General features: G+C 40.6%; 1 protein-coding gene across 2 annotated transcripts in view; it reads left to right on the plus strand.

Moving 5' to 3' along the window:
- slc6a11b (solute carrier family 6 member 11b) overlaps positions 1-14,627 on the plus strand; it is a 173,359-nt gene that overhangs the window by 62,127 nt on the left and 96,605 nt on the right. For both annotated transcript variants that reach the window (XM_043707925.2, XM_043707924.2), the window contains exon 7: positions 9,754-9,888. In XM_043707925.2, coding sequence (XP_043563860.1) covers positions 9,754-9,888 — 135 coding nt within the window. The remainder of the gene's footprint in view (positions 1-9,753; positions 9,889-14,627) is intronic.

Consider the following 14,627-nt stretch of genomic DNA (forward strand, 5'->3'; position numbering starts at 1 on the left):
ATGACAGTAGATAATAATGAAGAATGTGGTGGCATTCTTCTGTTAAATCTGTTCAAAATGTTAACGTGATATAGCTTTAGTTCTCAGTCACTCCATTCATGGAGCAATTGGGACTTGAACCTGGGCCTCCTGGCCATTAAACTGCATCTCAGCCTTGTTTGAGATATTTCTTCATCAATTCGAATTTCACCATCTGCCGTGATGGGGTCTCAGCCCCTGTTTCCAGAGATTTGGCCTAGGCCTCTGGGGTTAACTGACCCAGTGATATTACTACCACATCACTTTGTGACACCAGCTAACCTTGTTTGTTTAACTATTTGAGTTGAGAGTGTTAACACTTAAAGTGAATAAGTTACAGTAAATTCATCTCCAAAGACTCATGGGCTGTTTCTGTCAAGTAGGTAACTTGTTCTCCCTGACTTTTAGTTTTAACAAAACCATGGTCATGGGAGAAGGTGTTGCATCTACACTGATTACATGAGAGAAACATCTTAGTGGTAATGGTTAGCTACCTTGGGTCTATAGTAAAATACAATCTGTCCCTTGATGCAGAACATGATGCACACAAAAAGAGAGCAGCTATCAAAAATAATCATATAATCAGATTTGATGTAAGTAGAAAAATACAAATTAACCCAGATAGTACCATTTTACGTGTTGTTTTTCTACTTCATTGTGTTTGTTTTGTTTCCATTTTTTTTTCCACAAGGATTATGTCCCCAGCTTAGGGTTAACATTCCTGTCTCTGAGTCAGTAGGTGATAGTTTGAAACCTCACGAGTGGAGGCCAGAATATGAGATGTGAAATTGGATTTCCATGCTCTTAGTTTTCTTCTGTGACATGAGTCATAACTGAATTCCAAGAAACCCCATGTAACAAGTCTAACTGTCTCTAACTTCTGCACTAATTCATACTTAACTCATTAGTCTCCCACAGAGAAATTCGAAACATGCCTGGTGGGCCAGATTTTGTTACAGCATGTCCCATTAGAATTGTTCTCCCATACTTAGGCTTGAAAGTCATCTGTGATCAGAAAATCACTGGAAGTGCAAGCTTTTAGCAGCACATTGAGAGCATCAGGACACCAGAGAACTTAACAAGCAATTTTTATCTCCTTAACCAATGAGATCTAAGAATTGAGAACTAAATCTATATCAAAGTAGGTACAGAATGAGAGAAATAAAGATTAGATTAAATGAAAAATGGCATAGACACGATAAGTCAAATTTTACATTTCTATGAATTGGAGAGCGATAGGTTGGTAAAATTGCAACAGAAACATTAGCATTGGACATTTTTCATATGACCTAAATCAATTTACATCCTGAAGGAATATGGTTTCAAAATAATGATTGTTAACTTTTTGACCATTGTTAGCATTTACAATTTTTCCAAAAATAAGTTGGTATTGTTAATTACTAAATTTGACTTTCTGTGATGAGTTCAGTGCACAATCCATGTACAGATGAAACAATTTCCTGAAATGCACAGGGAGGTCAAGGATTTTGTTTCCATTCAGATTGCTGGGGAAATAGGTGTAGTTACTCTTGAGGTTAACAATAAATTCAATGTCTTCAGCTAAGGCAGTGTGAATGATTATGATGCCACGGCAATGGAATTCTCAGGGTCGAAGTTCAGCGTAAATGGGCGATTGTCTGACTCGGATGGCCGCAGTCACTAATTGACAGCAGGAGGTTGGAAGGACACAGCAATCCAGGCAGCATCAGGAGGTGGAGAAGTTGATGTTTTGGGTGTAACCCTTCTTCAGGACTCAGTCACAAATTGAGCTGACATTCCACTTGTGGTACAAGTGACCACTGCTTTCCCATCATCATCTCAAACAGTTAAAGTTTGTTCAGATTTCCCATGGAAGGTCAAAATCCAGATCTTCATTACATGGGTCAGTTGGTGATGTTTGAAGTCATCCAGGAGCTGTGCCACTGAGATCAGATACTTTGTAAAGTATGGAGTAAGTTCCATTAGGGACTACAGGATTTCATTTGAGTGTGTGTGTTTTGTTTTGAGGTGCTGTATCAATTGGAGTGATTCATTAGCTGTCAGCCAGTAGTGTTCTTTAAAAAGGCCATCAGAATATGCAAAAAAAAACAGAAATTGTTAGAAAAGTTCAGCAGGTCTGGCAGCACCTTGGAGAGAAATCAAAATTAATGCTTTGGGTCTGGTGACCCTTCCTCAGAACTGCGGTCACTGGACCCTACACATTCACTCTGATTTCTCTCCACCGATGCTGCCGACCTGCTGACCTTTTGCTCCTGATTGACAACGTACGCAATTCTGTTGTTATTTTTTATCAGAATGTACAAAATATGATAATGAAGGAAGCCACTTGAGCTGAATTGTTGTGCACATCCAAGAAATAATCCCCATGACTTCATGGAGATTCATATCTGCCGTGTTTGTGAGAAGGCTCCTGAGCCAGGTTGACCAGTGCTACTCCGCTGTTGGGAAGCCAAGGCTGAGCGAAACGGTGTGTTGGCTGTCCTGTTCCACCTGGTACCCATTAGTTTCTATATGAGAGTCACTTTCATTTTGACCTTGGCTCTGTTGATCTGGAAAGGTAGGTCAATGTACAGGTCAATAAAGAAGCCATTTTGGCATTGCATCGAATTGTTAACCACAGAACTGGAATTAAGATTCTGTCCTGCCATTTGAGTTGTTCAGGTCGAAGGCTGGCAGGATTTCTCAAAGTCTCAATTTTCTGGAGTAGGCTTTCAGAGATATTCAACATATGTTTTGTCAATGTCCTGGAGTTCTTCAGTCTAGAAAGCAAAGGCCAGGGTTTCAGGACCCGTGAAGAGTGGTCACATTTTGGAAGGGGCAGTCACTGGTAAATATATTGAAGAAAACCGCTGTGAGGACTGATCATCAAGGTGGAGGGTGGTGGGGGCCATGATTGGTTTTGCATGAATGGCTGATTTGATCTCCTACCAGATGTTGTTTATGAAGTGCAGGGTCTTCCACAACAGATAATTATGAATATCCTAACTATGAATGATAAGGAATTTCAACAGTTTGCCTATGTGTCACACTGTGTTGTTGGCTCAGGATATGTCAGGATAAGTGATAGATTTAAGACAGATGTCAGAGGCAGGTTCTTTATGCAAAGAGTAGTAAGGACATGGAATGCCCTACCTGCTAATGTAGTCAACTCAGACACATTAGGGAGATTTAAACAATTCTTAGATAAGCACATGCATGATTTTGGGATAGTATGGGGGACAAGCTGAGAATAGTTCACAGTTCGGCGCAACATTGAGGGCTGAAGGGCCTGTTCTGCGCTGATTTGTTCTATGTTCTAAATATGGTTCTTGACTTCAGGCCTTTCTTGAAACCGGCCTCAGTATGTGAAGTAAATCTCAGGACCATTGTGGTCAATGCAAAAATCCACTTGTTTGGTCATTGCTTTTTCAAATTTGGACAGGACCTGCTCAGCAGAGGAGTTTAAGAAGGGTGGTAAGGACAAGCCAGGATAGTATAGACCAGTGAGCCTGATGTCAGTGGTGGGCAAGTTGTTGGAGGGAATCCTGAGGGACAGGATGTACATGTATTTGGAAAGGCAAGGACTGATTAGGGAGTCAACATGGATGGGAAATCATGTCTCACAAACTTGATTGAGTTTTTTGAAGAAGTAACAAAGAGGATTGATGAGGGCAGAGCAGTAGATGTGATCCATATGGACTTCATTAAGGTGTTTGACAAGGTTCCCATGGGAGACTGGTGAGCAAAGTTAGATCTCACGGAATACAAAGAGAACTAGCCATTTGGATACAGAACTGGCTCAAAGGTAGAAGACAGAGGGTGGTGGTGGAGGGTTGTTTTTCAGACTGGAGGCCTGTGACCAGTGGAGTGCCACAAGGATCGGTGCTGGGTCCCCTACTTTTTGTCATTTACATAAATGATTTGGATGTAAGCATAAGAGGTACAGTTAGTAAGTTTGTAGATGACACCAAAATTGGAGGTGTAGTGGACAGCGAAGAAGGTTACCTCAGATTACAACAGGATCTGGACCAGATGGGCCAATGGGCTGAGAAGTGGCAGATGGAGTTTAATTCAGATAAATGCGAGATGCTGCGTTTTGGGAAAGCAAATCTTAGCAGGACTTATACACTTGATGTAAGATCCTAGGGAATGTTGCTGAACAAGAGACCTTGGAGTGCAGGTTCATAGCTCCTTTAACGTGGAGTCGCAGGTAGATACGATAGCGAAGAAGGCATTTTGTCTGCTTTCCTTTATTGGTCAGAGTATTGAGTACAGGAGTTGGGAGGTCATGTTGTGACTGTACAGGACATTGGTTAGACCACTGTTGGAATATTGCATGCAATTCTGGTCTCCTTTCTATGGGAAAGATGTTGTGAAACTTGAAAGGGTTCAGAAAAGATTTACAAGAATGTTGCCAAGGTTGGAGGATCTGAGCTACAGGGAGAGGCTGAACAGGCTGGGGCTATTTTCCCTAAAGCGTCGGAGGCTGAGGGGTGACCTTATAGAGGTTTACAAAATTATGAGGGGCATGGATAAGACAAATAGACAAAGTCTTTTACCTGGGGTCGGGGAGTCCAGAACTAGAGGGCGTAGGTTTAGGGTGAGAGGCGAAAGATATAAAAGAGACTAACTGGCAACTTTTTCACGCAGAGGGTGGGACATGTATGGAATGAGCTGCCAGAGGAAGTGGTGGAGGCTGGTACAATTGCAACATTTAAGAGGCATTTCGATGGGAAGGGTTTGGAGAGATATGGGCCGGGTGCTGGCAGGTGGGACTAGATTGGATTGGGATATCTGGTCGGCATGGATGAGTTGGACCGAAGGGTCTGTTTCCATGCTGTGCCTCTCTATGACTCTATTGAGAGCAAGAGAGAGAAGTTGTGCGGATCATTGAGCTACTTCCCTGGGTTAGCAATGGCTGCTATCTTGCTTTGGCACCAGATTTTGGTAAACAGCTTTGCTAGTCACTTCCTGCACTTTGATCTGAAATTCTTCAGGAGGGAGACAGTAACATTCACATGGCTCCCTTGTAAATTGTGAATTAATTCTGTCCAGAAGACAACTAAAACATGAGCCACCAGGCTCCATTTACAGGGGAATAAACCCATTAGAAAATGGATTCTGCTAGTGAAAGAGACAGAGCCATCAACAAGAATATACCACCTCAGCATCAGATGTCTATTCTGGCCTAAATGTGAGCAACTCATTAAAGAACCCATTGACGGAAATAAATATCCTCCAAGAAATCATCTCATAGTCTACTCCAACCATCAAGTCACATTTCCAGCTACAAATCATTGCAAAGACAGATGACAAGGTGAATGGCCTACCCTACTGCTACATCAAGGAAAGCCTCTCCAAAATCACAGAAGACCTAAAATCTGATGACTCCCCTGCTCTGTTTCCATCAAAGAAGATAAGATTACAAATTATGACAACACATATTGTAATAGAGCCAGCAGCCCACCAATTAGGGAGCAGTTGAGGGCACATTGATGATGACACTGGGATCTCCCCAAGTGCTGATCCCAGCCGCTAATTCTAGGCAGCCTTCAGTGGCAGTTTAGATGGAATTTATAGCCAGAGGATCTACACTCCAATGAAGGAGCCATCCACAGCACACGACCTTGCAACCTGTAGGCATGTTTATTCTCAAGTTTGCAGAGACATCTGAGAATGTCATCTTATGGCGGCTGTATAACAATAATCTTTCTGCCTTTGCAGTGCCCAACTCTCCTGCTGGGGCTGTGAGCTGTTGTATTTGGGAATGGTTCTGAGGGAGTTCATGTTCACGTTACATTACACTCTATCCAATCTTAAGCCATACAGTCTTTGGATGGAGACAGTTGAGTCCTATACAAGATTCTATGGAGAGCACATGTACTGTGTACTCATCCTGACAAGCCTAGTGCTTATGCCTGACTAGTAATGTAGTTGTACGATTGCTATCATTCAATAAATCATCTTGTTTACAAAAACAAGTGCTTCTTCTGTCTTGACTCTGTGGTGATGTAACCTCTACGATTGATTATGGAATGGGTTCTAAATACTGTATAGTGACAGCAAATCAAACGCCCCTTACTATGCACCAAATATTAATGGAGGTGTTAGCAGCAGCAGAGGTGATGACATACACTGCCCAACCTGTGCAGTGATTGAACCTCCTGTTGCTGGGTCCCCAGCCACTCTCCTTAATCAAAGAAGGCTCCTGGAGGTGCCTTATTGATTGATTGCTTGGAAAGAATAAATCTGTAGTCTCACTATGGCTATTTCCATGGTCCCAACTGAACTCATCCATTATTCCAATTGTGACACACTCAGAAAAGTTCATCTCATAAAGCACTCTGTGTGAAACTGAACTTTACTGCACATAACTGGGAACTGACCTCTGCTGACATTGGGTGCTAAAAGTCTTTCCCCCTTTAACACAGTGTTTACTTTCCTGAGTAGAAAAAAATCAATACCCAAATGTTTTTTCATTTTCCGTTTGATATACCGTGTAGTTAATACATTAGTTCTGATACTGATGTGCACTATGATTCTGATACTATCACACCTTGTGTTATTGTGATCTTTCCAGTTTCTACACTGGCACCATCAAAGTGTTATAGTGAGCACATATTCAATTTTGGATTAGGCATTGCCATTGTTTGCCAGTTTGCACAATGTTTAGCTTCGAAGGGTACTTTTTGTGAATGGATGGTAATGAAGGGGCTTTTCAGGTGAGCTTTATATTTGGATACTGGGGCTATACTGGCCACAATGTACTTTAACAATTGGTGTCATGTCAGTCTAAATAATGCATGGGCCGAATGACATCAATTGTTAAAGTTCACTTGAGAATGTAACTTTAAAAAAGTTCTGTGATTTATATATGAAAGAACTGAAACCAACATGGTCATTCTAAAAGATGAGAGACTTAACAAACAATCCAGGTCTTTTTCAATACATAATTTTAGTTATATCACACTGTAAACTTTTGCTATAAATTCTGTGTCTTACGATCTTATTCTCCACAACCACCTGATGAAGGAGCGGTGCTCCAAAAGCTAGTGCTTCCAATTAAACCTGTTGGAGTATAACCTGGTGTTGTGTGATTTTTAACTTTGTCCAACCCTGTCCAACACCGGCATCTCCAAATCATGATTTAAGGAGAATTGATTAACAAAGATAGACAGATGCCTGCTGCAGCCTTGTTTAAATTTGGTGGGTTTTAAGCTGGCATGTGCCGGTAGGGTAAGTTAGAGTCATAGAGATGTACAGCATGGAAACAGATCCTTTAGTCCAACCATGCCGACCAGATATCCCAACCCAGTCCAGTCCCACCTGCCAGCACCCGGCCCATAACCCTTCAAACTCTTTCTATTCATATACCCATCCAGTTGCCTTTTAAATGTTGCAATTATACTAGCCTCCACCACTTCTTGTGGCAAGCTCAATCCATGTACGTACCACTCTCTATGTGAAAAGGTTGGCCCTTAGGTCTCCTTTATATCTTTTCCCTCTCACATTAAACGTATGCCCTCTAGTTTTGGACTCCCCACCCCAGGGAAAGTCTTTGTCTATTTATCCTATTCATGCCCATCATGATTTTATAAACCTCTATAATGTGACCCCTCAGCCTCCGACACTCCAGGGAAAACAACCCTAGCCTATTCAACCTCTCCCTATTGCTCAAATCTGCCAACCCTTGCAACATCCTTATAAATCTTTTGATGAGGGATTGGAAGGTGAGCCTGATCATGGAGGATAGAGGGCCTGATTCAGTGACCTGGATTCTTTTGTAAAGGGCACTTTCTTTCATGACTTTCTTTGGTTCCATTGCCTGTGAAATTTTTAAGCAGTTCAAACCAGAAATGTTTTTTAAAAAAGGACTAATTTCCATATTAAACGTGGTCAAACTAGGTGGGTCATTCGAAAACCATACAATATCGTCTCCTGTCCATGTAAAACTAGATAAATCGTTGGTGTTAACAAGGCTCCCATTACTGTTTTGAGGTCATTAATGCTCTATTAATGCTAGGCAAAGGCAGTAAAAATCAACCCCATAGTGTGTAATCTTTTGAACATTAATATCAACATATTGCTATCTTCTGGGTGAAGTCATATTAGGCGGCTTTAGCATTCCAATGCATTAATTAGTATTTGTAAGAAATTCTTTTCCATAAGACCATGGGAAGTTTTGAAATACTGATCCCAGCCAAACAGTTTTGTAAAAACTGAGCAACTTTATGAAAACTGCAGAAATTCCTTGGAGGCGATCTTAATAGTGTTGTAGAATGCAGAGACATAGAGTTCAGGTATATAAATCTTTGAAATTTGCATCACAGTTAGACAGGGTGGTTGAGAACGCATTTAGCATGCTTGCCTTCGTTGCTCAGATCTCTGAGTATAGGAGTTGGGACGTTATGTTGAGGTTGTACCGACCTCTTCAGAGTCGTGTGTGCACTTCTGGTCACCCTGTTAAGGGAAAGATATTATTAAACCAGAGAGAGTTCAGAAAAGATCTACCAGGATGTTGCCAGGAATGGAGGGTTTGAGTTATAAAAGTAGCCTGGAGATGCTCGGACCTTTTTCACTGGAGCATAGGAGGTTGGGGGGTGACTTTATAGAGATTTATAGGGGCATAGCTAAGGTGAAAGGCAAAGGTCTTTTCCCTAAGGTGGGCAAGTTCAAAACTAGGGGGAATATTTTTAAAGTGAGAGGAGAAAGATTTAAAATGGACACGAGGGAAACTTCTTTGCACAGGGTTGCTTGTGTGTGGAATGAACCTCCAGAGGAAGTGGTGGATGCAGATGCAGTTACAACATTTAAAAGACATTTGGCTAAGGACATGAATATGAAAGATTTGAAGGGATATGGGTTAAATGTAGGCAGGTGAACTAATTTAGTTTGGGAACATGTTGGACCGAAGGGCCTGTTTCCATGCTGTATGACTATGTGACTAATAAATTCAAGGTACTGTGTACCTTTGTATTTGGTATTATTTCCTATTCATAACCAGAAATCATTATTGCACAGTGTTTGACTCATAGCATCTATGTCAGTGTTTTCTTAGAGCCATCTAAAACTAAATCCCTTTACCATGACCTCTCCTTGTCTCTCTCTCTCTGTCTCTATCTCTCTATCTCTCTCTCTCTCTCTCACTCTTCCACCTACCCTCCCCCACAACTTCACATATTTACTTGACTAGTCCTTAAATATAATGCAATGGTCTCTCCCTCAATTACATCCTATGACAAAGCATACCAAACTCCACCAACCACCTATGAAGGAGGATTCTCCTGATTCCGTCTTTAGAGGTGAAAATTCCCTCTCCCTGAAAGATTGGTGAACGAGAAATTAGTTTCCATAATGAAAATCAATTGCTCAAATGGTGGCAAAGGCTTTGAAAATACTGTTTCTCAGAGTGTGTCTTTGTAAGCCGTCCCTTAAATATGGACAATGCACCAATTCTCGTAGTTAGCTGAAAGAGGAACCCTCTTTGAAAAATGTGCACAATTAATTTAAAACTGTTATTTGACTATTGATTTCTGTGCACATCTGATTGGTTATGTTATGAGGCAAATGACAGAATCATGCTATTTTTTACCTAATAGTATAATCAAGAAATTGTTTTCTAACAACACAGTGAAAGCTGAGATTTTCATATTAATTGCACAGTGTATAATAGTCACCAGGCAATCATGTTTATTATTCTTTGGATGAAAAACAGTACAAAGGCCAAGTTGATGGTGTGCTTTTTTTTATACTCAGGTGGTGTATGTAACAGCAACATTCCCCTACCTGATGCTGTTGGTTTTACTGATTCGAGGAGTGACTCTACCTGGAGCTGGAGAGGGAATAAAGTTTTATCTTTACCCAGACATATCACGTCTGTCAGATCCTCAGGTAGGAACACTTAATACAGATATTATATCTCAATCCTCATCTTCAATTGATGCATGAATGGTGTATTATTCAAGTTCAGGCACTCATTCACTGTAAGTTTACCGACTGCATAATAAAAATCAACCACTATGTAAAAGATCACTGATTTACCATGGTAAGTATGCTGAACTGAGAGTTAGAGAGGTGCAATGTACAGTAGCCTTTTTGCACAATTCATAGTTTTGTTCCCATAAAGACAAAGGATGGAACCAAGACCTAGCTATCAAGAGATATGCATGTTAGGATTAAGTGAAAAAGAGAATTTAATAATAGATTTTGATGTATACTGATTATGACACATTCCTAGAGGAAAAATATAGAGGAAAATGAAATTAGGAAAGCTAAGAGAATGGAGGAGAAAGCATTGGCAGGTAGGATAAAGAAAAACTGAAAGGGGTTTTGTATAAAGAGCAAGAGGAAAGCTAGGGAAACAGAAGGGATTATTGAGTGTAATCTTGGTGTGAACCCACAAGATGTGGGCACAAAGATCTTCACAATGGAAAATGATGATGCTGGTACACATCAGGATGGAGGACTGTGAAATATTAGAAGAAATTAATGTGGAGAAGAACAAGTTACCAGCAGGTTTAGCAGCCTTGGAAGTGAATAAATCCATAGGCCTGAAAGAAATGTATCCTAGGCTGCTGAGGGAGCTAAGGGAGGAGATGTAGTGGTCCTGACTGTAATTTTCAAATTCTCTGTGGCCACAGCTGGGGTACTAGAGGACCCCCAACTGAAGCTGTCTGGTTATTTAAAAAAGGAGGAAGCAATAGATTGGGAAATTACAGGGCAATCAGTCTAACCTTGATTGCATCGAAGTTATTGGGAGAATTCTAAGAAACAGAATAATTTACAATTGCAGAGTCACAGGTTAATCAAGGATAATCAGTATCAATTTGTGAACTGAAGTTCATGTTTGGCAAATTTGATCAAATATTTTGTGGAGATAGGCAGGCATGTTAATGACAAAATTGCTGGTGAAATTCAGTAGGTCTGGTGGCATCTGTGGAGAGAAAGCAGAGTTAATATTTGGAATCTGGTGACTTTTTTTAGTGTTAATGAGAGTAATGTATTTGATGTGGTCTACATGGAATTTAGTGAGGCTTTTGTTAAGGTTCTTCGTGACAGATTGATTAAGAAAGGAAGAGCACTTTGGATCAAAGGCAAAGTCCCACGGTGGATCCAAAATTGGCTGAGAGACAGGAAGCAGAGGGTGATATATGGGGAATGTTTCTATGACTGAAAGTTTGTTTCTCGTGGGATTCCACAGAGCTCAGTGCTGGGGCCCTTGCTGTTTGTGGTGTCCATTAATGATTTGCACTTATCTGTAGGGGATGTGATGAAGAAATTCATTGATGACATGAAAATTGATAGGATGGTATATCAGTAGGAAGATAAGCAATAACAAGTAGAATTGAACCCAGAAAAATGTGAAGTAATGTACTTGGGAACAGCTAACAAGGCAAGTGGTTAACCTATAAATGGTAGATCCCTGAAAGGTACTGAAGATCAGTGGGAACTTGTATATTCAAAAAACCCTGAAGACAGGTAAGGTATGAAGAAGGCATGTGGCATACCTGCCTTTAGAGTAGGGATGGTTTTGCTGGAACTGTACAAATTACTGATTATGCCACAAGTGGTATACTTCTTGCACTTCTGGTCACCACATTATCAGAAGGATGTGATTGTATCAGAGAGGGTGCAGGGGAGAAATACCAGGATGCTGGTTGGCCTGGAAGTTTGGGGTATGAGGAAAGGTTATATAGGTGAAGTTCTTTTCTTTGGAGGAGAAAAAGTTGAAATGGGACCTGATGGAGGTGTATAAAATTGAGAGGAACAGATAGAGTAGATAGGAAGGTACATTCCATTAGCAGAGGTTTCAATAGTGAGGACCATAGGTTTGAAGTAAGAAGTAGGAGGCAAAATAGAGCGTTGAGGAGAAATATTTTCACCCAGAGGATGGTGGAATTACTGCCTGCAAGGGTAATTGAGTTAAAAACTCTTGAAATATATAAGGAGCATTGACATATTCACTTGTATTTCCATAGCCTCCAGGGCTATGTGCCATAAACTGGAAGATGGGATTCATGTAGTCAGATCTGTGATGGCTGGTGCTAACATGATTGGTCAAGTAACCTCCTTCTATGCTACAAACATCTATGAGTCACAATCATTTCTACAAATTCAAATAACTTCACTCTGTCCAATGAGGAAGCCTTTTGATGCAGTAAGTAGTGTTCCTGCCTCTGATTTGGATGCTTTGGGTCCTGGACCACTCCAGGACTTAATGGACAAGGGAAGCTACATTCTTGTCATGTCCAAACAGGTTGATTATCAATTTTGTAAATCCTTAGAACATGTGGCACTGGCAGGAGGTAACAGTGAGAGAGGTTTCTGGTCAGCCATGTGTTGGAAAGAAATTTGGAGCCTCATTGTCACTATCCATAGCTCCAGATTACAACCTACTTCAAGAGAGATCTATATCACACCACCACCATTCTTAATCCCAGCAGAATATTTGCATGATAGTTCTCAGAAAGTGGGTGCATTGTTTGCTAATATACATTTGTTGTCAAATTGGAAAGGAAGAATTTTCTATCACAGGGTTTATTTTATATGTTTGAGAGTGATTAAAATACTCTTCTGATGTTTCACAGTATAACGATTTTATTCTGTCAGTAGTTCTAATCGATTCAAATTTGGTAGATGAATTAAAATAAAAGAATCAATGACACAGTGACAGCAGATAACTGCATATAGCCTGGAAAAAGACATCATTAATCAGGAGTTGAACCATTGGACCTAAGGTCAGATTCTTAAACAGACTCGGAAGGGTCTGTGGGATAGTGTTTCTTGTGAATCATGTTTCTGGCTTTCCTGTTTGTATGAAAACCATTTGCTGCCAATTTGCAAGTCTTATACAGTACCTATAAATCTGGAGACAACTTTAGGAGAGAACAACCTTTTTAATTTAAAGAGAAATCTATGCTCTTAATGTTGCTGTCTCTATACAAACATTATTATCTCTGTAAAGATTGCAATCTGTTGCTGGCCCTCTGTTTGTGCCAGACCTCTCTTGACTGCTTGTTGCTGTGCAGGGAAAGCCTGGCTGACTAACCCTTTGATAATGTCATCTTTTCTGCTGCTGTTCCCAGCCACTCTTTAGTACCATCCCTTAATAGTAGTCAAGATTGTGAACTCAAAATCAATGCTACAGATCTGCTTTTTAATGCAATGTGCTGGAATTATCACACAGCTGCACAGCTAGGTTTAATTTAGTTAAGACCATAACTGTATGAGGAGCATCATAGTTAGAAACGGCCTTAACTCTCTATTAAACCTTCTTTTAAGTATATCATAGATTAGAAAAACACAAAATCAGAAAACATGCGCTGCCTGTTTAATCAGTTTCCGAACAATCAGTTACACACCACAAAATAGTTTCTTGAGCTCCAACTGCAGCCAGAGGTAATGTGAAGTACCCCATTTAAACAGACAGGGCTGACTTAATTAGCTACAATGGTAGCCCATCCACTTGTCAGTGGCCCTGATGGGGTAAAATGGCAGACAGTTCACTTTCTGCTGTTAGTGTTTCTGTTCCTTCCACGAGTTGCTGGCCAATCAGAGGTTGCTCGTGCATTAGGACCCAAAGCGCCACAGGGAATAGAGGCCATTGCTGGGACTGCAGCTGGCCCTATTACAACAGCCAGTGAGAAGATCCAAAAAAAATTGAGTGGGATGGGCTCACAAATGAGAGGGTGAGAGAGAACTAGAATAGAGGGCAGAAGGAGAAATATCAGGAGAGGACTGGAAAGATCCAGAGCTACCTGGAATTATAGCATTTAAACTTATTGAATGCTTATCAGGGTGAAAGGTCACAAGAGCTGTAGATGATGAATAACATTTTGGAGTGCAGTTACTGTTATGCAGGCAAGTTCATTTTACATTTTCAGACAGTGCCCTTCAGTGTTCTAAAATTAGAATGAACTCGTCTTAATGCAGAATTATTGAGAGGATTAATGAGAGTGCTGAGCTACGTTATTCATGTTTTTTGAAGTGAATGTTTAAAGTAACTCAGTGAAAGATTGCAACTGTTTTAATGCTGTGAAATGGCATGATGACATTTTGAAAGGAAATGGTTGCCCTTTGAGAGAATTTGTATCCATATATATGGATATGAAGCGCAGCAAATCCCTGGGCACTTTCAGTATCTATTCCAATAAAGGCCCTCTAAATATGACCCATTTTATATCCAATACATGTGTTAGCTTATGTTAGTGATACTTGCAGTTGAAGGATTGGCACCACAAATATAGGAGGAGAAAGTGAGGTCTGCAGATGCTGGAGATCAGAGCTGAAAATGTGTTGCTGGAAAAGCGCAGCAGGTCAGGCAGCATCCAGGGAACAGGAGAATCGACGTTTCGGGCATAAGCCCGATTCCTGAAGAAGAGCTTATGCCCGAAAGGTTGATTCTCCTGTTCCCTGGATGCTGCCTGACCTGCTGCGCTTTTCCAGCATCACATTTTCACCACAAATATAGAACTAATTTAGATGTAAAACCATTAAAGTGATTAAAATAAAAATAGCCTCCCTGAACCTGAACAATGTATCATTTATCTTACAATAAGCTATTCTGTCTTCCCATTGATTTACAAGTTGTAACTGTGCGAATTGATGAATTCTTCACTGAATTGCGTTGA

The sequence above is a fragment of the Chiloscyllium plagiosum genome, unplaced genomic scaffold, assembly GCF_037043375.1.
Source record: "Chiloscyllium plagiosum isolate Xiang-an unplaced genomic scaffold, Cpla_swu_hap1 HiC_scaffold_14, whole genome shotgun sequence".
Lineage (NCBI taxonomy): Eukaryota > Metazoa > Chordata > Chondrichthyes > Orectolobiformes > Hemiscylliidae > Chiloscyllium > Chiloscyllium plagiosum.